The sequence below is a fragment of the Oryctolagus cuniculus genome, chromosome 20 (assembly GCF_964237555.1).
Source record: "Oryctolagus cuniculus chromosome 20, mOryCun1.1, whole genome shotgun sequence".
In the NCBI taxonomy this organism is placed as follows: domain Eukaryota; kingdom Metazoa; phylum Chordata; class Mammalia; order Lagomorpha; family Leporidae; genus Oryctolagus; species Oryctolagus cuniculus.
In genome coordinates this window covers 44,100,625-44,125,387 of record NC_091451.1, presented here as the reverse complement: position 1 = coordinate 44,125,387, position 24,763 = coordinate 44,100,625, and the positions used below count along the sequence as shown (strand labels likewise).

General features: G+C 54.6%; 1 protein-coding gene across 5 annotated transcripts in view; it reads right to left on the bottom strand.

Annotated features, from left to right (window-relative positions):
- WDR25 (WD repeat domain 25) overlaps nt 1-24,763 on the bottom strand; it is a 145,276-nt gene that overhangs the window by 46,332 nt on the left and 74,181 nt on the right. For 3 of the 5 annotated variants that reach the window (XM_051830841.2, XM_051830843.2, XM_051830842.2), the window contains exons 3-4: nt 13,960-14,107; nt 1,029-1,159 (exon numbers count right to left, since the gene is read on the bottom strand). The exons of the other annotated variants lie outside the window; for them this stretch is intronic. In XM_051830841.2, coding sequence (XP_051686801.2) covers nt 1,029-1,159; nt 13,960-14,107 — 279 coding nt within the window. The remainder of the gene's footprint in view (nt 1-1,028; nt 1,160-13,959; nt 14,108-24,763) is intronic. 5 annotated transcript variants of the gene reach the window in all.

Here is a 24,763-nt window from a genome sequence, read left to right as displayed (position 1 = left end):
TTTGAGTGCTGCAGATACAGACTCCAGCCCCTCGGGGTGGGCCACAGAGCCCCACATCGGGGAAGACACTCTGACACTCTGCACCGTCTTCTTCCACACGCGGGCTCCAGCAGATAGACTCCAGCCCTTCAGGGTGGGCCACGGAGCCCCACGTCGGGGAAGACACTCCGACACTCTGCACCATCTTCTTCCACACGCGGGCTCCAGCAGATAGACTCCAGCCCCTCGGGGTGGGCCACAGAGCCCCACATCGGGGAAGACACTCTGACTCTGCACCGGGGCTCTTCCTCTGGCAAAGCTCACAGCCTCTCCACCCCTCTACCTCCGCCAGGGCCACTGCTTCACCAAGGGCAGGACCCTCCGAATCTCCCAGAGCCTCCCTCAGCCCTGCTCCCGACTGCTGCTCACACACCTCCTGGGGCTCCCCACTGCCAACCAAGGCACTCAGCATCGAAAGCCCCTTGGGGAGCCCAAAGGCCAGCCCAGCACCACTGGTTACTGGGCCCCACACACAACTGGATCCCACCTCCTGCGTCCAAAACTCTGCACACCGCCTTCCTCTTCCACCCATCACTCCGTCAGCCGTGATCTACTAAGCACAGTCCAGAAGCCAGAGCGTCAGCAACGAACAGACAAAATCCCTGCCCTAAAACAGCTCGCTGTAGAGTGAAGAGAGGCAAACAGAGATACACACACACACACACACACACACACACACACGGCGCCTGTCCACACCAGTGACCTACGCCCTCCAGGAGCCCAAGGGTGAGACATGTTTTGTCACCTGGGAGACACAGTGTGCACACAGTAGGTGCCCAACAAGTGTTTTTACTAACACGCTACCTACAGTTGCACAGAACTCACAAATGTTCTTTCCAGCCATCTAGGAATGAGGCTTAGCACTGATGAAGCGCTGCGTGTGGTCACTGCGTCACCAAGGCCCCACACGTAGGCGCCGCCCCGCCCCGTGCCTCCTGCTGTCCAGGCGAGCGCCCCGGGACGGGCAGCCTGGGGACGGAGGGCGTTACCTTGCCAGTCCTCACATCCCAGGCTTTGATTTCGGAGCTGAAGCCTCCACATAAAAAAACGCTGGGGTCCTTCGGGTGAAATTTCAAGGTAGTGACTCTAAAGTCACTTCGCCCACTGAACAGCTGGGTTCCTGCAACACAGAAAGAGGGGACAGTGTTAGGAGACACCTAGATCACAAAACAAGTTTCTGACAACCAAAATACTATCTAAGTCCATGGGCAAACAGGACACCGAGGTCCAAGTTTCTGGAAACCCAGCAGCAATGGTGGCAGCATTTGCCTGCACTCCGTGGCCAGCCCCTGCCCCAGGCTAGGCTGAAAGGTGGGTCCATGACCACAGGCAGCACAAGGATAACTCATCGGCAGCCCAGGCCCATTTTACAGGTGGCAGCAGCAAGGCCCGGCAAGGGCGGCACTTCCAAGGCTGTGCAGTCCCTACAGCTGTCTGCTTATCCTGAGGAGGACTGCCCCACGAGGTCCATTCAGGATCAGCCTTCGGCAGGCAGGCACGTCCCTGAGGAGCCGCCGTGGAGCGTGGCCCTCGGGGTGATGACAGTGGCCCAAACCGCACAGGGGACAGGGCAGCGCTCACCCTGCCCCATCAGGCATCACGTGGCTGTCAAGCTCTATCACGCTGTGCAAACACGGTGAGAGAGGCCTTCCCACCACAGTGGCCTTCCCAAGGTCAGCTATGGAGGCTTCAGAACACCAAGCACTCAGGGCAGACAAAAGCTGGTGCTCCTTCTACTACCACGGTGGGCTCATGTCCACTACCACGGTGGGCTCTGTGCCCGCTACCACGGTGGGCTCCGTGTCCGCTACCACGGTGGACTCATGTCCGCTACCACGGTGGGCTCATGTCCGCTACCACGGTGGGCTCATGTCCGCTACCACGGTGGGCTCATGTCCGCTACCACGGTGGGCTCCGTGTCTACCATGGTGGGCTCCGTGTCCACTACCATGGTGGGCTCATGTCCGCTACCACGGTGGGCTCATGTCCGCTACCACGGTGGGCTCCGTGTCTACCATGGTGGGCTCCGTGTCCACTACCATGGTGGGCTCATGTCCGCTACCACGGTGGGCTCATGTCCGCTACCATGGTGGGCTCCGTGTCCACTACCATGGTGGGCTCATGTCCGCTACCACGGTGGGCTCATGTCCGCTACCACGGTGGGCTCATGTCTACTACCACGGTGGGCTCATGTCCGCTACCACGATGGGCTCCGTGCCCGCTACCACGGTGGGCTCATGTCCGCTACCACGGTGGGCTCCGTGCCTGCTACCACGGTGGGCTCCTGTCTGAAAGGCCGGCTGCTATTCTCACCTGTTCACTTAATCCTCCTGAAACTGCATGGAGAAACTGGCCTGGCCTCAGGAGGCGCCCTTGCCAGGCAGTCTGAGAGCCACGGCTGCACATGTCCCCAGGGGCAGGGCTCACACAGCATGTGTGGCACCTGAGTGACCAGCAAGGGTTCCCCAGCCCAGCAGGGAAAACCTTAGCTGTCCTGCACCCACGGGAAGGCTTCCACGGCACTGAGGACGTCGGCAGCTTGAAGACAGAGGAAGTGCTGGCCAAGTAGGAGACGCCAAGGCCTCAAGCATCCCCTGTGCTCGCAGAAGCCCAGGAAGCAGCATCTGCTCGCTCCACCCAAGGAGCGCTCCCTGAAGGCAGCCCTGTCACACGTGCTGTGGCCCCCACTCAGTGGACAGGTAGGGGGAGGAAAGTCATCCATCACTGCTCACAGAGGTACAGCGGGAGACTCTAAGTCCAGCTTGCCCACAGCCAGTCTCCAAAGCGGTGTGACTGCACGCATCAGCGACTCCTGGGTGTCTGCTGACGAGTCACACAATGTGCTAGAACTACTGATGCACTACCAACATCTAAAGCAGCAGAGACAGAACACTGCGGAGGATGAGACGGCATAAAACCGCCAACACTTTGAAATACACTGTAATACGCCACTGACTAGGACATCGCGGAAGCTCTCTGAAATCATCAAAACTTACAACAGCTTTAGTGAGCAGCAGCACCGGGCGTGCTGCCTCTTCTGGTAACACAGGGAACTTTGGTGACCAGAGAGTCGTCTGGGTGTGGGCTGGGCTCATCCACTGAACACTGGACCTGCTGGCCACACAGCAGACACCGTCCCTTCCGTCTGTTAGTGGTGCAGAGGGGTCTGTGAACATTTGGCCAGTAAAGCTCCACCCCTAATGTCAAATAAAGGTTCCTGCAACCAACCGCAAGGTATCGCTGCATTCTCAGATTTGTAATAATCCAGCTCAAGTCTTCTTTTAAGGAATTCTGGAGCAGATTAGAAAAGAGTGTTCCCAGGCTGACGGTGCAGGAGTCTCGATAGGTGACACACTTGCTTCACTTTTGGCTACAAAAATCACATAATGATGGAAATAAATTTAAACATCTGTTTTCAAAATGTACTCTTCGGAGTGTGAATTTTTTGAAAAGCATTACTCTCTTACTCTTTGTTAAAGTGTCACTTTTACCTTGATGGACAGTTAGCTATGTTTGGTTTTGTTTTTCTCTATTGTTTTCTAGCAGCCTACCACTGCCAGTCACTTGTCATCACAGAAAATTCTGGGGTGCTGGCACTGTGGCGCAGTAGGTTAATCCTCCGCCTGTGGTGCCAGCATCCCATATGGGTGCCAGTTCTAGTCCCGGCTGCTCCTCTTCCAATCCAGCTCTCTGCTATGGCCTGGGAAAGCAGTAGAGGATGGCCCAAGTCCTTGGGCTCCTGCACCCATGTGGGAGACTTGGAGGAAGCTCCTGGATCCTGGCTTCAGATCGGCTCAGCTCCGGCTGTTGCGGCTATTTAGAGAGTGGACCAGCAGATGGGAGAACTTTCCCTCTGTCTCTCCCTCTCACTGTCTATAACTCTGCTTCTCAAAAAATAAGAAAAAAGAAAGAAAATTCTGGAAATACTTTTTATAAATGAAGAATCACTTCCCAGTGAGTTAATGTAACTGGAAATCTGTTATTTGCTGAATTCACTCTTCATCTTCCTTTTCTGAAACTCACCTGGAGCCCACATCCTTTCTTGCCCCTCGCATTAGCACTCGGGATCAGACACCACCCATGCTGTGCGTGGTTAGCAAGTCCTGCAGGTGGACAGGACAGCCGGGGGCGGCCCCCCAGCCTCTGTGCCCGTGCCGGAGACAGGGCCAGCACTGTGGCAGCAGCAAGGCCTCGGGATGCTCACCTCAGCCAGGTGCTGGGGGATGGCCCTCGGGGAGGAGGAGGGGGCGGAGGCCACTGCGGCCCCCAGCACCACCGACAAGGCCCAGGCCAGCCACGGGTCTCTTCTCCCACAGAGGCAACCATGCCGACCACTCAGGGGTCCTGGGTTCAAGCTCACTGGAATTTGCTGCTGATCCTGAGCTCGGAAAGGACTGCACCTGCCCGGAGAGAGGCGGGCCCCTGTCTCAGACACGGCGCATAACCATATGCTGGTTCAGAAACGACAGTGAATTCTCTCTCTCTCTCTCTCTCTCTTTGTCCCAGAAAGTGCAGTGACAGAATCCTGTCAACAACAGGTAAGGCAGATGTAAGGAAATGCTGAGTTGCTGAAAGATGATGACTGACATCTTCCCGCCGGAAAGAAGCACTCTGAGTGCTGTGTTTCTGAATGTTCCTGAGAACCGGTCTTCGAAATACCCACATTCTCCATTTAGAAGATGAGCTGTAGTAGGTATTTCTTTTTCCTGCTTTTACTTGAAAATAACTAGGCTCTCACTATTTTCCTTTGTGAAAAGGGGCCAAAACTGAAAGACCACTGAATTTTTTTAAAAATATTTACTTATTTATTTAAAAGGCAGAGTGACATGGAGGGAAGGAGAGAGAGACAGAGACAGAGACAGAGAGACAGAGAGAGAGAATATCTTCCATCCAAATGGCTGGGGCTGGGCAGGGCTGAAGCCAAGAGCTAGGAACTGTGTCTCCCACATGGGTGCAGGGCCCACGGCACTTCCACTGCCTTCGCAGTAGCCTTAGCAGGAGCGGAAGCAGAGCACCAGGGACAGGCACTGGAGCTCCATTGAGGGACGCCAGCGTCACAGGCTGCGGCTTAACCCACGAGCCACAACGCCGGCCCTTCAAACTGTCTAGTAAGTTTCCAAACACCTAGTGCAGATAAGGTTATCAGTGAGGAGGCCTGGAGCAGGACTTGGCTGCAGACACAAGGACCGTCACCTCCGGGCGCGGTGCGGAGGTGAGGCCAGGGCATAAAGGGCCGCCCAGGCCCGGCACTGTCACTTCCAGCAGGGGGACCTTGGAAAGGGCCGCCCAGGCCCGGCACTGTCACTTCCAGCAGGGGACCTTGGAAAGGGCCGCCCAGGCCCGGCACTGTCACTTCCAGCAGGGGACCTTGGAAAGGGCCGCCCAGGCCCGGCACTGTCACTTCCAGCAGGGGACCTTGGAAAGGGCCGCCCAGGCCCGGCACTGTCACTTCCAGCAGGGGACCTTGGGCCCCACAGAGCTCCCGAGGGGTGAAGTGCTGTACAGAGCAGGGCCAGCAGCAAACAATAAGGAGCTGAGACAGCTGGAAAACACGAAACCTCGAACTGTTGACTTCACCCTCGTCTAGATGAGAAGCGAAAACCAAGGTGCAGGTTTCTAAGAGCAGGAACCTTGAGAGATCAATGATTTTTGAGCTTTTGTCGTGAGGCACTGAGAACACAGGCGCTGGGCTGGCCTCTGCATTTGCTGAGGGGACGGGATAAAGGCTGGGTAAAGTGACCGTGAACATGAGCCGCCCGATGGGCTCGTGCTCCTCCAGGCCTCTCCGAGAGCCGAGCGGGAGCGGTGAGTTTCTCACACCCCTCCCTGCGCTGCTGTGAGCACGGTACTCATCAGGGAACCTTCAGCTTTCAGACCATCTCGCCCGCTCGTTACACCAAATTCTGTTCATTCAGTGCATTCTTAGGATAGGAAGTGCAGTTTTGGGGAACTTAATCCATTGACACTGGATTTATTGATCTGGTTATAATGTACACAAACCGTTTGGATCTTCTCAGAGTTAAGAGAAATCATCTCGGCCGGCGCCGCGGCTCACTAGGCTAATCCTCCACCTTGCGGCGCCGGCACACCGGGTTCTAGTCCCGGTCGGGGCGCCGGATTCTGTCCCGGTTGCCCCTCTTCCAGGCCAGCTCTCTGCTGTGGCCCGGGAGGGCAGTGGAGGATGGCCCAGGTGCTTGGGCCCTGCACCCCATGGGAGACCAGGAGAAGCACCTGGCTCCTGCCATCGGATCAGCGCGGTGCGCTGGCCGCAGTGCGCCGGCCGTGGCGGCCATTGGAGGGTAAACCAACGGTACTTTCTGTCTCTCTCTCTCACTGTCCACTCTGCCTGTTTAAAAAAAAGAGAGAGAGAGAGAGAAATCATCTCTTTTTCTCCTTGAATCATTCATGATACAAATAAAAGTGTCATTCAAGGGAAGACATGTTTAAGACAGAAGGCAGAAACTCCCCTTGCCCTCCGGGTGCCATCCTCAGGGCCAGTGCTCCCCTCCCCACCAGCACTGCAAGGCAGCACTGTCCAGCCTGCCACACTGGACCAATGCAGACGGTCCACCGATGGTCACCTTGGGAACCCTGCCATCATGCAGGGCTCCCTCCAGGTCCCGAGGACCCTCCTTCTCCATTCAGCAAGTCTCGCTCCTGGAATACAACAGGTGTTTGGTCCTGACCAAATGAAACCCAAGGAATGAGTCCCCGGGAAGGAGAAGGGGCATTCACAACGCCTCTCCAGGGAGCCCAGAGGCTGCCTTGACCAAGCAACTCCTGGTCCTGTGCCCTCCGGGTCTTCCTGGAGCTGGCATGTGCCACCCTGGCCCCCAGGTGCTGCGTGTCATTAACCCCTCCTCACAGCAGGGGAGATGGAAGCTCGCTGAGGTGAGAGACTCGTCCAGGGCCAAGAAAGCCAGCCAGGCTGGGAGGACCGGGTCTGGAGCTGTCTAACCCGCAGCCCACCTCTCTGCGCCCCGGGCAGCAGAGCCGCCAGCTGTTCCTGACCTTTCCCTTTCCCTCGCCTGCCCTTCACAGCCACGGGCTGAGGAAGGCGTAGGGAAGTGTTGACGAGGGGCGCTTATGCCGCCGGCTCCTGGTGATGGCGCGCCTGTTCCCAGGCAGGAGGCGCATGACTCATTCAGCTCAAATCAATACCGTTACACTCATGCTCCGGGAAGGGTGCAGCCAGCTGTAAATTTAACCATCCTGACTCCAAGTTAACGAGGAAAGGAGCTCACTAACTTTCAAATCAAAACTCGGTATCAGAAACAGGGGCCATCTTGGCAAGCCAGGCAGAGACCCGGGCAGGGTCTGGGCTGAGAGCCAGGCAGGCCTGCACACCGGTCAGCGACCCTCCCAGCACCCTGGGGCCGCAGCTGTAACATCAGGAGCGTAAAGCCTGCCTTCAGAGGTAACTGTGAGAATAAGAAGCAACATAAGCCCACACGAGTGACAGGGCCCCGGTGCACGGCAGTGGCAGCAGCAAAGGGTCACAGCAAATTCCTCTACCACAACTTCAGCCACTGCTTTTATTTTATTTTATTTATTTATTTTTTTTACAGGCTGATGGATAGTGAGAGAGAGAGACAGAGAGAAAGGTCTTCCTTTGCCGTTTACCCTCCAATGGCCGCCGCGGCCGGCACGCCGTGCTGATCCGAAGCCAGGAGCCAGGTGCTTCTCCTGGTCTCCCATGGGGTGCAGGGCCCAAGCACTTGGGCCATCCTCCACTGCCCTCCCGGGCCACAGCAGAGAGCTGGCCTGGAAGAGGGGCAACCAGGACAGAATCGGCGCCCCGACCGGGACTAGAACCCGGTGTGCCGGCGCCGCTAGGCGGAGGATTAGTCTAGTGAGCTGCGGCGCCGGCCCAGCCACTGCTTTTAATTACCTGGACAAGACTCAATTCTCCACAAGTAAAGAGTGGGAAGAAAAAATGAAATTAAAAAGCTGTTCTCAACTCGCAAACAAGGTGTGTCCCCTGGTTTTCCTGTGAGGTGTCAGACCAGAACCCACCATTCTGCAGGAGACATGCAGGACGGGCTGTAGGATCCAGGCTCAGTCGACCAAAGCAGCCTCTCCTAAGAAGGCAGCCAAACTCTGACATCACCGCACTGCCGCGCAACGTGTGCATGAAGGCCACACGAGGGGTAAACACGACCTGCTCCTTTTCCAGAGCTTAGGTAAGGGGCTGGCGCGGCATTTTGACAAAGCTTGGCAGCATCTGGTTTCACAACCAGAACTGGGGTCAATGTTTCCCTCCGAGATGGATGGAGTGAGAGGAGATGAGGCTGAGACAGGACTTTCAGAGGGAGGAGACAGGACATACGTGGGAGTGGAAACTGGCCTTGCAGCCTTTGAAACAGGCCTGCTCATGAAAGGCCCAGAGAGGGGAGCTGGAGGGGGGCATCCACAGAGTTCTGGGGACAGTGGGGTTGCAGATGACAAGGGAAAGACACCAGAGGAGGAGGAAATGCTGCGGGTCCCTCCGCACGGGTGGGAGGAAATGGGTGGGCAAGGAGGCCCTCGAAGGGCTGCTCGTGAGAACCATCGCCAGCCACCCCCTCGCTGGGCTACAGAAGCCCCCTTGAGCCTTTGCTTCTGGATCTGGTAGCAGCAGGCCCTGGGGCTAAAGGAGCAAACACAGTGTCAGACCCGCTGTCCTCAGGTCTGCTCCCTGGAGGCCGCATGCTTCCTGTGCGATCCCCGGGGCACAGGCAGGGCCCCAGCCGAGTCCTCCTGAGATGTGCTGGGGAGACTCAGGGCTCGAAAGCCTGCAGGCGGCGGGCCGGCCCCTCCGCAGTGCTCCCCCTTAAAGGCTTAGCCCCACAACAGCCTCCTCGGGCGGCCCCTTCTCCAGGGCCTCACGAGCTCCTGGGCGCAGCGCCATGGTTTTCATTTGGACGCTGCTCACCATTCCCACGCCAAGTGGTCTGAAGTCATCAGGGCCAGCACTGCTCCCGCTGCAGCGCGGCTGTCGATGGCGGGAGAAGCACCCTTCAGCCGGTCACTTAATCAGAGGCTCAGTCAGAAGGGTCTGGGGCACGCCTTCTCCCCAGAGGCCCCTCGTTAGCCTCTGCAGGTGGTGAGCTGCTGCCTGCCCAGAGCCAAGCAGACTCCAGCGGGTAGGGCCAAGCAGAACTGCCCACGGCGAGAAAATGGACGTGAGACAGGCAGGCCGCAGGCCTGAGCTGGGCCCAGCTTTGTCCCCGTCGGCTGGGTAGCCTCAAACATTCTAAGCCTCAGTGTCTGCATCAGGGAAGTGGGGATAAAAACAGTGGGGAGGCTGAGTGAGCCACACGGACGCAGGGTCTGACACCCACTCATCCATTCTCACTTGGCAGGTGCTGGAGAGCTGGGCCTGACTCACAGCGAGGTGCAGACCATCTGTCATTCTTTCTCCTGGTGGCGATTCTGCAATGGGGGACCTCGTCGTGCTGTGAAAACCCCAGAGGTACAGGAGAACACTTCTCAGAAAACAAGGGGAATGAATGGTCATTTATGGGCCGCTGGCCACTCATGTCCACACATCATGACCCCATCCAAAGACGAGGGCACACCCGGAGCAGCAGGGACCATCTGAGTGAGGGAAAGGCTGGAGGGTGGGCTGTGGGGGTCTCTGTGCCCAATCCAGGTTCCAAACACAGGAGCACCCTTACCAGAGGGAAGCTGTCCCCCAGCCTGAGCGAGGCTGGGAGGAGAGCTAAGGCTCAAGGCCTCCTCAGAGTCTGTCCCAGAGACCCACTGGTGGGACCAAGAGCCACACTGGGAAGGCACCCAGGGGACCACGGCTGTTTGCAGAACTCTCTGGACAACTCAGCAGGAGCACGGGCCACACAGGTGGAGGCTGAGCAGAGAAGGCGTGCGCTTGCCTGAGGACCTGCAGGTACCTCTGCCTTTTTTGTCACAGCTCTTCCGGCCTGGCACAGACACGGAGGTGGCAGTGAGGGGAAAGCCCCTGTCTGCCCAGCTACAGGAGGTGGGAGAGCCCACACAGCACCCGCCCATGCTCCTGCGGCTTCCAGCACACGGGAGCTGGGGCCGGGGCACTGTAGAGATGGCCTGGCTGGGCTGGGTGCACCTTGGGAGAGCTGACCCAGGCAGCTGCTCAGCCGGGGTGTGCTCTCCAGAAAGGGGGGTCCCCTGGGCCCTCAGCAAGTGCTCAGCACGGGGGCCCTGCACCCCTTGCAGCAGGCAGCCTGACCAGTGAGGCTGGAGGCTGCTGGGGGCCGCGGGGGGCAGAGGTGGGCAAGAAACACGAACACGCTCTATGGGGGATTTTGAGGAGACTGGCTGATGTGGTGTGCAGAGCAGGTGACTCACAAAGCAGACGACACTTGGGGCCCTGGTGGCGTCAGCCCGCACTCCCGAGGCCGGCTCAGCCTCACGCACCAGAGACGTTTTGTTAGGAAGATTACAGACTGAAACAGGAGCACCAGAATAATTAATCTGTGAGCAGATTTTATTTAAGTGTTGATTCATGGTTGTTCTATAAGCCAACAGCCTGTCAGAACTATAAATTAACGAGACGAAATGCTGCTGGCCCTCCGTATTTCAGGCTGGGTATTGACATTTCAGAATCCACAGATTTTTAACTGTATTGATTGAGGACACCAGGATAAATGGCCTTGGCGCCAAATCCCCATTAACGACAATGGGCACCGAGTGACTAATTCCCAGTGCGCTGCGGTGAGAATGCCCCGCGTGGCCTTCCCCTGGCAGGGAGTTCTAATTAGATTGAAATGAAAAAGCCAAATCACCAAGGGCGGAAAAAGGCAGATCAAGTGAAAATGGAGATGAGACTCGGGGAAGAGAAGGGACGAGACACGTCAGAGCAGGGTGCAGACCACAGGGCTGCAAGGCCCACCCAAGCCCTAAAGGGAGCGCCCGGCAGTGGGGCATGCAGAGATGGGGGGGATTGGTGGTGGGACACAGGGGAGCCCTCCTCACCCCAGGAGCCCCTGTTGGGGTGAGAGGACCCAGCAAGGGCCAGCCTCAGCTGTCTCGTCCGTACACACCCAAGCCAGATTGTGGCCAGTTCACGGGCGGCATGGAGACCAGCAGGCCTTGTCCTCTAGGAATAGCCACACCAGCTAAGGACACAGACGCAGCAACCAACAACCGCCCGCAGCAGGAGAGGCCATCTGGGGCTCCCCCAAGGCTGGGGTCCAAACCCCTCAACCATGCCCTCTTTGGGGACACAGCACGTCCCAACACACTCTCCACTGCAGCCCCAGCGCTAGGCCCTGCATACAGGAGGGGAAGCAACTGCAGAGCGAACGAAATGGGCTCTCAACAGCCGAGCCAGTGGGGTGCCGCTCCCGGCAGAGCAGCGCAGTGGAGGCCTCCCCAGCGCAGAGCACAGAGACGTGCCTTGCTCTCTGTACCCTCCAACACACACCAGGAGCTCTGGGCCCAGAGCCCGACATGTGGTCCTCCAGCCACAGTTTCAGAACAGCACATGCCAGTTTCCTCCACTCTCATGTCCCCAGCCACAGCTCCCAGAGGACTGGCCCAGAGACCCACGAGCCTCTCCTGCTCCAGAACTCTGCCTGCCGTGGGTCGTGCCAGTCCCTCACCCAGCAGGCAGGAGGAATCTCTTTGAAAGTCTAAAAACGGCAGAAGCCCCCTCCCAACACACACACACACACACACACACACACACGCACACACAGGCAAACACACACAGAGGCACAGGCGTGTATAATATGATGACTGAGAAAGCAGAACATGACAAAAGCTCACTGGGAAGGCATCACTGTTACCCAGAGAACTCGATGTGAGTCCCCTGACGGCATCACCTGTCACTCTGGGGGCCCACGGGTGGGGGGAGCCCACCTGCCCCACTTCCCACACCCTTGTGGCACCTACCACACGGCATCCCGTTCCTCTGACAACTCTGCCTTTGCTGTCCCATCAGCTGAGGACCCTCCCGCCCTGACTCGTCCTCCTCCCTTCCTTCAGGATGGAAGGCTTTCTGGATTTTCCAGGCCCCATGTTCGTGCAGCTCCTGGGTCTTGCTCATTGTCTTGGACATGGGCACTCCAGGGCGGGCACTGGTCTGGCTCCACTCGGTGTCTCCTGAACTGAGCGTGGCTTCTGAGCCACACGAGGCGGCAAGCTTGGCCGCTGGGCAGACCTGGCCCTGCCAGTCGGGTCCACGGCACTGGTGAGTGAGCGCGCGAACCTGGGAGGCTGGGCGGGCCTGAAGGAAGGAGGCAGAGGGAGGTCCTCCACACAGCGAGCACCTGGTGGTCAGTGCTGCTGCCGCCATCATCAGCCCAAACATCCCATCATCAACGGCACCAAACTCTCTGGGTCCTGGCAGCCTCTCGGAGGCGGGGGAGGCACTTCATGAGACGATGTCGCTGCCACTCAGCACTGCGGACAGAGCCCAGGGTCTGCAGTGGCACAGACAGCTCCTGGTCCCCATGGGCTGCACCCTGGGAGGCCTCGCACAGGTGACATCAGCACTGAGCCTCGGGCTCCTCACCCAGGAGGTGGGCAGAATCGCTGCCAGCAGCTACAGTGGAGATGAGACAGGCTGAGTGCAGGCTCCCCAGACCTGGCGGGGAGGGCCTGGGACCACCAAACTTATCCCGTCTCTTCTGAAGGCGCATGAGGCTGCCCTCCTGGCCCAGAAGCCAGGAGGGCCCTGGTGGTAGAAACAAAGCCCCAGTTACCCCAAAACACTCCCCTGTGCTTCCACTCTGCACCCCTGCGGCTGCTGGGGATGAGCTGCAGGGGGAGGGCCCCAGAATGACCATCTTGTTCTCACCACCACCACTGCTGGCCCAGGTGACAAGAGATGGGCCCGGCGTCTTGAGGGAAGCCCTTGGAGAATGCCCAGCGGAATGGTGGCCAAGGAGCTGCCCTGAGAGGGGCAGGCCATGTGGACTGGGACCAGGAGGTGGAGGCTGAATCCCAGCTCCACCACTCGCTGGCCTGTCCTCTCCTGTAACCTGGACAACACAGACCGGGGGCAGCAGTGAGAGCGGGTACCGGCAGCGCCTGTTGCACAGGGGCTCCAGGGAGGGAAAACTGCTCCCGCTGACCTCTCCCTCCATCTCACCCTGCCTGTCAAGAACCCCTCACATGCAGCGTGAGTGCACCTCGCCCAAGCGCATTTTCAGTGCAGACTCTGAAACAGGACTCATCCGAAGACCTTCCTTGAGGGCTGCGATCACTCCTCACCGCCTTGCAGCCATAATGAGTTGACAGGAATCCTAAACTGATTCCAACCAAAGGACACTGTGATAAAGTTAAATCTATTTCAGTACAAATTGCACGTCAGAAGTTGATTAAAAAGCCACCTCTTGGCTGGCGCCGCGGCTCACTAGGCTAATCCTCCGCCTGTGGTGCCGGCACCCCGGGTTCTAGTCCTGGTCGGGGCTCCGGATTCTGTCCCGGTTGCTCCTCTTCCAGTCCAGCTCTCTGCTGTGGCCCAGGAGTGCAGTGGAGGATGGCCCAAGTGCTTGGGCCCTGCACCTGCATGGGAGACCAGGAGGAAGCACCCGGCTCCTGGCTTCAGATTGGTGCAGCACACCACCCGTAGCGGGCATTTTGGGGGTGAACCAACGGAAGGAAGACCTTTCTCTCTGTCTCTCTCTCTCACTGTCTAACTCTGCCTGTCAAAAAAAAAAAAAAAAAAAAGCTACCTCTTCATCCAGCCCTCCAGCTTGGAGCTGAGACAACCTTGGGGCTCTGTCCTACGGGCTGGCTGGCACAGGCCTGCCTCAAACCCTCCGTGGGGAGCCCTGCTTCCAACCGGCAGATGGTCTGGAGACACAGCTTGGAAAGCATGAGCTGTCTTGGGGCCCCTCACGCTCTGCTCTGAATCCTCCCATGGCTTATGGCCACAGACCCACCAACAGCCTTTCCCAGAGAGTTGCCACAAAGAGCAATGACAGAAAAACACACCTGTTTCGAGGTCTGTTAGGTGCAGGGCAAAGTCAAAGCCACCACTGAGGATGCGCCGGCCACAGGGAGACCACCGGGCGGCCCGCACCGCCTCACTGTGCAGGGAGTAGGTCTGCAAGCAGCGCCCCGAGTCCACGGCGTTCCACACCTGCAGGGAGAACACAGACAGCACCCGACATGGCAGCAGGGCCTCACCTGCAGGGCTTGGCTCGGCCACTCTGCAAGGGAGAAAAGTCTCACGGTGGAACCAGGTTTCCTTTATTTTACCATCAAAACGCTGCGCAGATGTTAAACCTCCCCTTGCAGAACTGTGAAGGCTCAGGGCTAGGAGCCAAGGGGATCTTTTGCCGCAGTTTTTTCCAAGGTTAAGATAATGGCATGTCCAGTGTCTGACACTCACCCACCCACCCAGTCCTTCAAGACTGCTTCAGACTGCTGGCCACCTGAGAATCCTGTCCCTGGCTCACCTGTCCTACAAGGGGCGCTGCACAGGGCCAGCCCACACTCCTGGGTTCTGCTCTGAGACTGAGCTGCAGAAAGGTACCAACCACACCTGTATTTACAATCAGCCATGTAGGTGCCGTCCTTCTGGGGAAAGAAGGTACCTCATTCCTACCCCAGTTACCCACAGCAAAATGAGGCTCATGGGAGAACGCACCCTGCATGACCTCTGGAAAATGGCTGACAACCCCAAACGCAGAGCGGCACACCCCAAGAGCCAGGGCCCCAGGTGCTAGAGGCGAGGCCTAGCGTCTCAACAGCAAGCCCAGCAGCTCCAAGCTCCACGCAGCCAGAGGAAGAGGCTGGAGAGCTCTGAGCCCACAGCAGGCCAGGACCGGCACCTGCAAGTGCCCTGCAGTGCTGGTCCCCATACTCAAGGTCCTGACAGGGTGGAGAGGGTGCTGTCCCTACCAGCACGTGGCGGTAGGAGCCAGTCACGTGGAGTGGAGGTGAGAAGGGCATGGCTCCAGGGCAGAAAGGAGGGCTGAGGCGGTAACGTGTGAACAATACACGGCCGCAGCCCTGCTGCTGCAGGACACACGGCGGGGGCTCGCGGCGGACGCAGCTCTGAACAGCAGATCCCATGACCTCCTGTCAACAACATCAGGAAGAACAGGCGTCCTTTTCTTTAATCAGAGAAAAACCCGGAGCACAGCGCGCACGTCCACAAACCTGATCCGAGGGCAGCCTTCCCATTAAAGGTGAGAAAACCCAACCTGTCAAGTCCTGGAAGCGCTCAGCACGCAAAGGATTGGAGTTCTGAGAGCACAGCTCCTGGGAGTCTGCAAAACCTGAGCTCAAGAAAACAACAGACCAAGAGAAGCCTCCAACGAGTGTTCAGACAGCACAGCTCCTTTCTTCCTCAACAGGGGTCACAGGGTCTCAAGCTGGAAAGTCAAGAGACCGTGGCATTAACATTCAGAGATGCACACACGAGTACAGAGGAAACAGCCTGAGGAGTCTGCGCTGGAGTAAGAATCTGTGGAGAGCAGCCAGAATCCAAACCATGTACAAGGATTTTCAAAACTATGTGCTGGTATGACTGCAATAGAAAAAAACGAGGTGCAATGACAGAACTAGATCAACAGTGAACATGCAAGATGGTAAAAGACATCGAGGACCTAAGACACGCTGCGTACACAAAGCTCGATGCCATTTACTTTTTTTTTTTTAACGATTTCTTTTATCTGAAAGGCAGAAAGAGAGGGATCGTCCATCCACTGCTTTACTCTCCGAATGGCTGCAACAGCCAGGGCTAGGCCAGGCCACAGCCAGGAGTGAGCCACACCTCTCAGGTCTGCCCCGTGAGACGGCAGGGTCCCAGGCACTTGAGCATCGCCTGCTGCCTCCCAAGTGCACTAGCAGGAAGCTGGATCAGAAACACGGAGCAGCCACCACTCCAACTGGCGCTCTGGCAGGCTATGTGGGTGTTACAAATGCAGGCTTAATCCACGGTGCCACAATGCTCACCCCACCATAAAACACCACCGCACACCTGTTAGGATGGCCACTACCAAAAAGACAGAAAACAACAAGTGCTGGCAAGGATACGGAGAAATCGGAACCCTTCTAACTGCTGGTGGGACAGTGCAATAGTACAGCCACTATGGAAAATAGCAAGATACTTCCTGAAAAGTTAAACACAGAAATCACAACGTGATCTAGCAATTCCACTCCGGGATATAAGCCCCAGAATTTGAAGCCAGGTTTATAGCAGCATCATTCACAATGCTCAAGAGGAGGAAGCCACCCCAGTATCTGCTGACAGATGAGCGGATGAACAGAGCAGTCTGGCCACACAGCAGAAATGCAGTCAGCCTGGAAAGGAACACAATCCCAACCCAGGCTACCACACAGATGAACCCTGGGGACACGCTGCTGATGCAGTAAGCCAGACACAAACGGACAAACCCGGTGTGACGCACTGATACCACGTCCCCGGTACAGTGAACTTCAGGGACAGAAAGGAGAATGGTGGCTGCCAGGGGCTGGGAGGACGGAGTGGGGCGAAGAGCTGGGGTTTAACTGGGATGCGGTTTCCACTTTGTGAAATGACAAGTCATGGAGGCAGCTGACGGGGGTGGTTGCGCAGCACGGTGAACACACATGGCCACTGACCTGCACACTTACAGTGGCCAGGATGGTAAACCTGCTGTGATACAGATTTCACTAAATTTTTTTTTTTTTTTTTGACAGGCAGAGTGGACAGTGAGAGAGAGAGAGAGAAAGAAAGGTCTTCCTTCCGCTGGTTCACCCCCCATTGGCCGCTGCGGCTGGCGCACTGTGCTGATCCAAAGCCAGGAGCCAGGTGCTTCTCCTGGTCTCCCATGCGGGTGCAGGGCCCAAGCACTTGGGCCATCCTCCACTGCCTTCCCGAGCCACAGCAGAGAGCTGGACTGGAAGAGGAGCAACCAGGACAGAATCCAGCGCCCTGACTGGGACTAGAACCCGGGGTGCTGGCGCCGCAGGTGGAGGATTAGCCTAGTGAGCTGCGGCGCCAGCCTCACTAAAATTTTTAAAAAACATACACAGTGCCAGCGATGTGGTGCAGCAGGTTAAGCCGCCACCTGCGGTGCTGCCATCGCATATGGGCGCTGGTTCAAGTCCCAGCCGGCTTGCTTCTGATCCAGCTCTCTGCTATGGCCTGGGGAAGCAGCAGAGCATGGTCCGAGTGCTTGGGCCCTGCACCCGTGCGGGAGACCCGGGACACTGCAGCCACGCTGGCTCTCCTGACTGAAGCCCAGACTGGGACAGCCTCAGATTCAGCATGGCACAGCCAGCCATCTCTCAAAGCCAGAAGAATCTTTGCCAGTCGCTCTCCCTAATTGAATTTAATGTTCACTGTCAGGCTTTAAAGATTAATTCCCAAACATTGAGGCAGCCTGAAGTGTCTGTCTTTTTTCAATTAAGTAATTAGAGATCTCAAACTGCCTTCACAGAATTCAGGAGTTAAGTCTTCTGTCAAATGTTCCAAGATGACCCGATAGATTTGCTAAAGACATTCCATGTGTCCAACCAAAGGAACAGACTTGAAAAGAACATGACAGGCACAGCGTGGTGCAGTCAGCCGCCCGGCCCCGTGCCTGGGATCCCACGTGCTGGTTTCTGAGATGTGGCCCCCTCGGGGGTTCCTGTGTTCTCCCAAGACTGGGAAGAGGATCTATTGCTTTAGCCACAGGTAATGTTCTTCCCGCCTGCCAGCCTGCTGCCTTTTTGGTTTTTATTGTAAGAGAAATACAGTCTCCCTGGGAAATATTCAAACTACACAGCAGTGCAAAAAGAAAATCCCACAGGAATCAACCATGGGGTTGTTGTTCCCCCGATTACGCTGGAAATAAGTGTGCTCTGCAAACGACATTTGTCAAAAACAAGAAACCACAAAGGAGAAAATGCGGCCCATCCGTAACTCTACCACCGGGAGATTACGGGTATCAGACTCTGGGCCGACCTCCGCTCCCCTGTGGTCTCACCTCACAGTCCTCCTCGCTCAGACCAGCCTCCTGGCCATCTGTTTTCCAGAGACCACGCGCACAAAGCCAACACAAGCTGGGCAGCTCGTGCCCAGCCCTCCAGTCAGTCGCCCACCAGCACTTTGGGAACCCCTCAGGGGTGGGTGGTCAGGGCCCGGGATGGAACCTTGGACCAATGCAGGAGACGCCATCGCAGTACTGAGTGCCCGTTTGTGAACAGGAACTATCTCTGTGCTTGTTTAGGTTATCTTTAGTTACTCTAAGCAACAGTTTGCAGCTTTTAATTTTTATTTCTTTACTTGAAAGGCAGAGACAAAAACAGATCTCCCTTCTGCTGGTGTACTTCCCAGAGGCCTGCAACAGCAAGGACCAGGCCAGGCTGGAGCCAGCTCCACTGAAGTCTCCCGCACGCGTGGCAGGGACGCAAGCATTGAGTCACTGCCTGCTGCCTCTCAGGGTACGTCCGCAGCACCAGGAAGCTGGAATCAGGGGCAGAGCCAGGACTCGAACCCGGGCACTGACAACCACTATACCAAATGCTCACCCTGTGATTTTCAAATGAAAAGATCCTGCACATCTTTTGTAAAATCTATACCAGCTATTCCCGATTCTGAATACACTGTAAATGGAATTTAAAATTTTAATTTCAGATTATTTGTTTCTTACAGAAATACAATTAATTTTTGTATACTGACCTTCATGTTTTGAGGATATTCTAAGTGGAACTTTAAGTTTTGAGTTCAGACTGTTTGTCTCTAACGTGTAGAATACAATCAACTCTTGCATGTTGCAGACTGTTCCACCTGCTCGGGGAACTGCTTCGACAGATGAGCAGTCATTGGCAGATAAAGACACCTCACGTCTTCCTTTCCAAGAGGGATGCCTTTTACACTCCTGCTTCATTGCACGGGCCACAGTCTCCAGTCCACAGCGGTACAGGTGGGGAGTGCGGACACCTGGCCTTAATGAGGACCTCTTGCATTTTGCAGGAAGTCTTTTTTTTTAATTCAGGAATGAATGTTGACTACTATTAAATCATCCACTGAGAGAGTCACATGGTTTTTCTTTTACAGGTAAGCATTGAGTGAATTATATTGACTTGCAAATGCTAAGCAAGCTAGAATTCCTGAGATAAAGCCTACTTGGTCTTGACACTATAAATACATATCATTGGACTGATTGCTAGAATTTTTAAAAAAGATTCATTTTATTTATTTGAAAGGGCTACAAAGGTAGAGCCAGAGAGAGAGAGAGAGAGAGAGAGAGAGAGAGAGTCTTCCATCCACTGGTTCGCTCCCCAGATGACCACATCGGTCAGAGCTGAGCTGAGCTGATCTGAAGCCAGGAGCCAGGAGCTTCTTCCAGGTCTCCCACTTGGGTGCAGGGACCCAAAGACTTGGGCCATCTTCCACCGTTTTCCCAGGCCATAGCAGAGAGCTGGATCAGAAGAGGAGCGGCCAGGACTCAAACCAGGACCCATATGGGATGCTGGCACTGCAGGTTGGGGCTTTAACCCACTGCGCCACAGTGCTGGCCCTGATTTGCTAGGATTTTATTTGAAAATTTTGCATCTGTGATCACGAGATGGTGGTCAGCTGCTTCCTTCTCTTCTAACTTGCTGTTCTTGGTGTAATACTGGTAATTAGTATGTTTTTTCTTTGATTCCCCATGAGTCTGGTTAAAAGTTTCCAATTCATTGATCTCAAAAAACAAGTTTTTGGGGGCTGGCACCATGGCTCACTTGGTTAATCCTCCGCCTGTGGCACCAGCATCCCATATGGTGCCGGGTTCTAGTCCCGGTTGCTCCTCTTCCAGTCCAGATCTCTGCTGTGGCCCAGGAGGGCAGTGGAGGATGGCCCAAGTGCTTGGGCCCCTGCACCCACACGGGAGACCAGGAGGAAGTACCTGGCTCCTGGCTCCTGGCTTCAGATCAGCACAGCGCACAGGCCTTAGCGGGCATTTGGGGAGTGAACCAACGGAAGGAAGACCTTTCTCTCTGTCTCTCTCTCTCTCACTGTCTAACTCTGCCTGTCAAATTTAAAAAGTTTTTGGTTTCATTAATTTTTTCTGATATTTTTCTATTTCAATTGTTTCTGCTTATTTATGAATTGAATTTGCCATTTTTCTAGTGTCCCAGGTTGAAGCTGAGATCACTGACCTGACATTTCTTTCCTACTGATATAAGCATTTGGTGCTATAAATTAGTATTTGACAACCATTCTAGCTACATCCTACAACTTTTTATTTATTATATTTCATTTGCAGTTGGTTCAAAATATTTTTTAATGTTACTTTCTAGTACCAGTTACTTCTCTGAAACATAGGCTACTTAGAAGTGTGCTGTTGGCTGGTGCTGTGGCACAGCAGGTTAACGCCCTGGCCTGAAGTGCCACCATCCCATATGGGTGCTGGTTTGAGACCCGGCTGCTCCACTTCCGACCCAGCTCTCTGCTGTGGCCTGGGAAAGCTGTAGAAGATGGCCCAAGTCCTTGGGCCCCTGCACCCATATGGGAGACCGGGAAGAAGCTCCTGGCTCCTGGGTTCTGATTGGCACAGCCCCGGCTGTTGCGGCCATTTGGGAAGTGAACCAATGGATGGAAGACCTTTCTCTCTGTCTCTCCCTTTTACTGTCTGTAATTCTACCTCTCAAATAAAAATAAATAAAAAATTTTTAAAGAAGTGTGCTGTTTAGTTTTCCAGTTATCTGCATTATTGATTTTTAAAATTTATAACTTTTAAATTTTTTAATATTAAATGTAATATTACTTTTACATTTTTATTTGAAAAGCAGAGAGAGGGAGACAGACAGGAGAGAGTTTCCATCTGCTGGTTCACTCCCCAGATGCGTGGCAGAAATCCGTCTCCTGCGTGGGTGTCGTGGGCCGTCCCCTGCGGCGCCCGTGGTGTGCTTTAGCAGGAAGCTGGGAGTGGCAGAGGAGTCTGGACTGAGACTCAGACACTCTGGCGCAGTGCACAGACATCCCGGGCAGCGTCTCCACGGTCCTGTCAGACGCCTTCACTATCGATTTTTTTTTTTTTTTTTTTTTTTTTTTTTTTTTGACAGGCAGAGTGGACAGTGAGAGAGAGAGACAGAGAGAGAAAGGTCTTCCTTTGCCGTTGGTTCACCCTCCAATGGCCGCCGCTGCAGCCGGCGCACCGCGCTGATCCTGGCAGGAGCCAGGAGCCAGGTGCTTTTCCTGGTCTCCCATGGGGTGCAGGGCCCAAGCACCTGGGCCATCCTCCACTGCACTCCCTGGCCATAGCAGAGAGCTGGCCTGGAAGAGGGGCAACCGGGACAGAATCCGGCGCCCCAACCGGGACTAGAACCCGGTGTGCCGGCGCCGCAAGGTGGAGGATTAGCCTATTGAGCCACGGCGCCGGCTCTTCACTATCGATTTTTAATTCACTCCCATGACAGAGAACAGACTTGGAATTCCTCCAGCCCTCCCGCACGTCCTGAGACACGCTGTGTGGCCTGGAATATGGCCCATCTTGACAGACAGTCCACGTGCACTTGAAAAGAACACTCCCTCTGTCGTCGTCATGTGGAGTGGTCCACTCATGCAGTTAGGCCAAGCTGGGTGACAGTACTGTTCAAGTTTCTATATCTTAACTGATTTTCTGTCTCCTTGATCTATCGATTACTGAGAGAAGGGTGTTGAAGACTCCAGCTGTACTTGTGGATTTTACTATTTCTCCATCAGTTCTGTCGATTGTGCCCCATGTACTTTAAAGCTCTCTTACTATGTATGTGCATAAATACGCATGCGCCTAATGTTTACGTACCTAACATACGCACCTACTGTATGTCCTTTGATGGACCAACCGCTCTGCTGCTCTAAGACGACTCTGTTCATCCTCTGTAACAGCCTTTGCTGAAATCTGCTTTGCTTGATATTAATATGGCCACTCTATCTTTTATTACTACAAGAATGGGTATCTTTTCACGTCCTTTTACGTTTAATCTTTTTGTGTCTTTATATAAAGTGAGTTTCTTGTATAATTGTGTCCTGCCTTTTTATCCAACGCTACAATCTTTGTTTTTTAAGTGGGGTGTTCAGATCATTTCATCTGTTATTGATATCATTGGGCCTACATCTTGCCATGATTTTATATTCATTCCATCTGTACTTTGTTCTTTCTCTGTCTCACACACACACACATACACACACACACACATACACACACACACACACAGCCTTCTTTTGGGCTGAGACTCTTTGTTATTCCATTTTTATCTCCCATTGTTAGACTTATAACCACAAGTCTTTGTTTTGCTTTATTTCCAGTTTGCTTTAAGGTTTGCATGACACATCTTTAACTTACCACAGTCAACTTTCAGGTAACATTACCCCGGCCCTTGTAAGATGAAAACCATAAAACAATACACCCCATTTCCCCGTCCTAGCCTTTGTTCTGCTATTATCATACATTTTATATCCACACACACTACAAATGGCACAAGGCATTATTATTTCTGCTCTAAACAGTCCATCACTGTTGAAAGTGATTTTAGAATGAGCACACGGGGCGTTTACGCTGGCCACGGCTCTCCCAGCTCTGGGGCACGCCGTCCCTGTGCGGGAGCAGACTTCTATCAGCGTCATTTCCTTCCACCTTTGCGAGCGCTCCTTTTATTAACACTTCTTGTGGCGCAAGTTTGCTGGTGATGAATCACTTCAGCTTCTTCAAGCCTGGAAAAGTACTCCGCCTTTCTTTCCTGACGGCTGTCTCACTGGGCCTTGAGCTTCCTGTGCACAGTGGCTTCGCCCTTGGTGTTTCTGGACTTCCCCGCTGTCTGCTGCTGCCTCCTGGCGCTGGTCTCAGCGGGGAGCTCGTGTCCCTCTCATCTCTGTTCCCTGGGATGTCTCTCGTCCTCCTCTGGCTACGTTTAAGATGTCTCGCTGTATTACAGGCTAGAAGAAACTTCGCTGTAACAGACTTCCGTGAACTGTCCTCTTCCTGTTTTTTTTTTTTTTTTTGACAGGCAGAGTGGATGGACAGAGAGAGAGAGAGAGACAGAGAGAAAGGTCTTCCTTTTTGCCGTTGATTCATCCTCCAATGGCCGCCATGGCTGGCTTGCTGCGGCCAGCGCACCGCGCTGATCTGAAGGCAGGAGCCAGGTGCTTCTCCTGGTCTCCCATGGGGTGCAGGGCCCAAGGACTTGGGCCATCCTCCACTGCACTTCCTGGCCACAGCAGAGAGCTGGCCTGGAAGAGGGGCAACCGGGACAGAATCCGGCGACCCGACAGGGACTAGAACCCGGGGTGCCGGCACCGCTAGGTGGAGGATTAGCCTATTGAGCCGCAGCGCCATCCCTCTTCCTGTTTCTTTTACCAGGTTCTTGAATCTGTGGGTTTATGATTTTCAACAAATTGAGAAAACAAGCAGCCATTTCCTTACACATTTTTCCGCTTGCCGCTTCTGTGAGGACTCCAGCTGCGCGCATTTCGGGGGCACCCCTACCTGTCCACAGTCACTGGCACTCTCTAGTTTTTCCCTATCCTGTCTCTGTTTCATTTTGGATAGCTTCTGTGGCTATGGTTTCCAGTTTGCTAGCCTTGTCTTTACAGTTTCTGATACCCAGTGCAATGCATGTTTCTTTGAGGACGATTTGCATTTCTACAAGTTCAACTTGGGCCTCTATATCTCTCCCAGGTCTCTCCTTAGCATGCCCACTGCAAGGCCACCGCAAAGCACCAAACACCAGAGTTAAGGGAAAGGGTTCATTGATGGGGAAATCCAACAGGTAGGAGAGGGCAAAGAAGCGGGGGGGGGGGGTCAAGAGAGATCAGGAGAGTGAGCCCGCGTGCAGGAAGCAGGTCCTGTTGTACTCTTGTTGGGGGGGGCAGGGAAGTAGGAGCAGCGAATCCCATTAGGGTGGGGGTGGAGTTGACACCTGTGGTTGGGCCATCTGGTCACCTGGCTTCTAGCCATGGCGGTGGGGGCTACAGCCTAAGAGGGTGTCCAGGGCTTAAACTGCCCCACAGGTAAGACCGTGCCATTTTACTGACACCCATGGCTTCCCCTAACTCTCTGCACAGGTGAAGGAGACCTGCAGGAGTCAGTCCAGCATTCTTGTAACTAACTGCAATGTCTGGGCCACTTCCAAGTCTTTATATGCCTTGTCATCTTTTTTTATTTTAAATATTTACGTATTTATTTATTTAAGAGGTATAATTACAGAGAGAGGGAGAGATAGAGAGAAAGGTTTGTAGACGCTGTGGCATGGTGCACTGTAGACGCTGTAGCATAGTGCACTAAGCCTCTGCCTGCAGCGCCAGCATCCCCTGTGGGCACCAGTTCATGTTCCGGCTGCTCCTCTTCTGATCCAGCTCTCTGCTGTGGCCTGGGAAAGCAGTGGAAGATGGCCCAAGTACTTGGGCCCCTGCACCCGAGTGGGAGACCTGGAAGAAGCTCCTGGCTCCTGGCTTTGGATTGGCCCAGCTCAGGCCATTGCGGCCATCTGGGGAGTGAACCAGTGGATGGAAGATCTCTCTCTCTCTCTCTCTCTCTCTCTCTCTCTCTCTCTCTCTCTCTCTCTGCCTCTCTGTATCTCTTTCAAATAAATAAATCTTAAAAAAATAAAAAAGATTGGAGGACAAATCCAGTCCTTATCACTCCTCTTAACCAAAGGCACAAGTTCCTGCAAGTTTGTGTGGGTTAACTGCCAAATATTTAGAGGTTTTCTTATTGTTCAGTATTGTTATTATTTATTACAAATTTGACATTATAATCAAATCAGGCTATGTACTGTTTAAATTATTTTAAATATATACGTTTGAAGTTCAAAAGCCTATGTAACCTGCACTTGTTACACAGTGTTCTAGGTC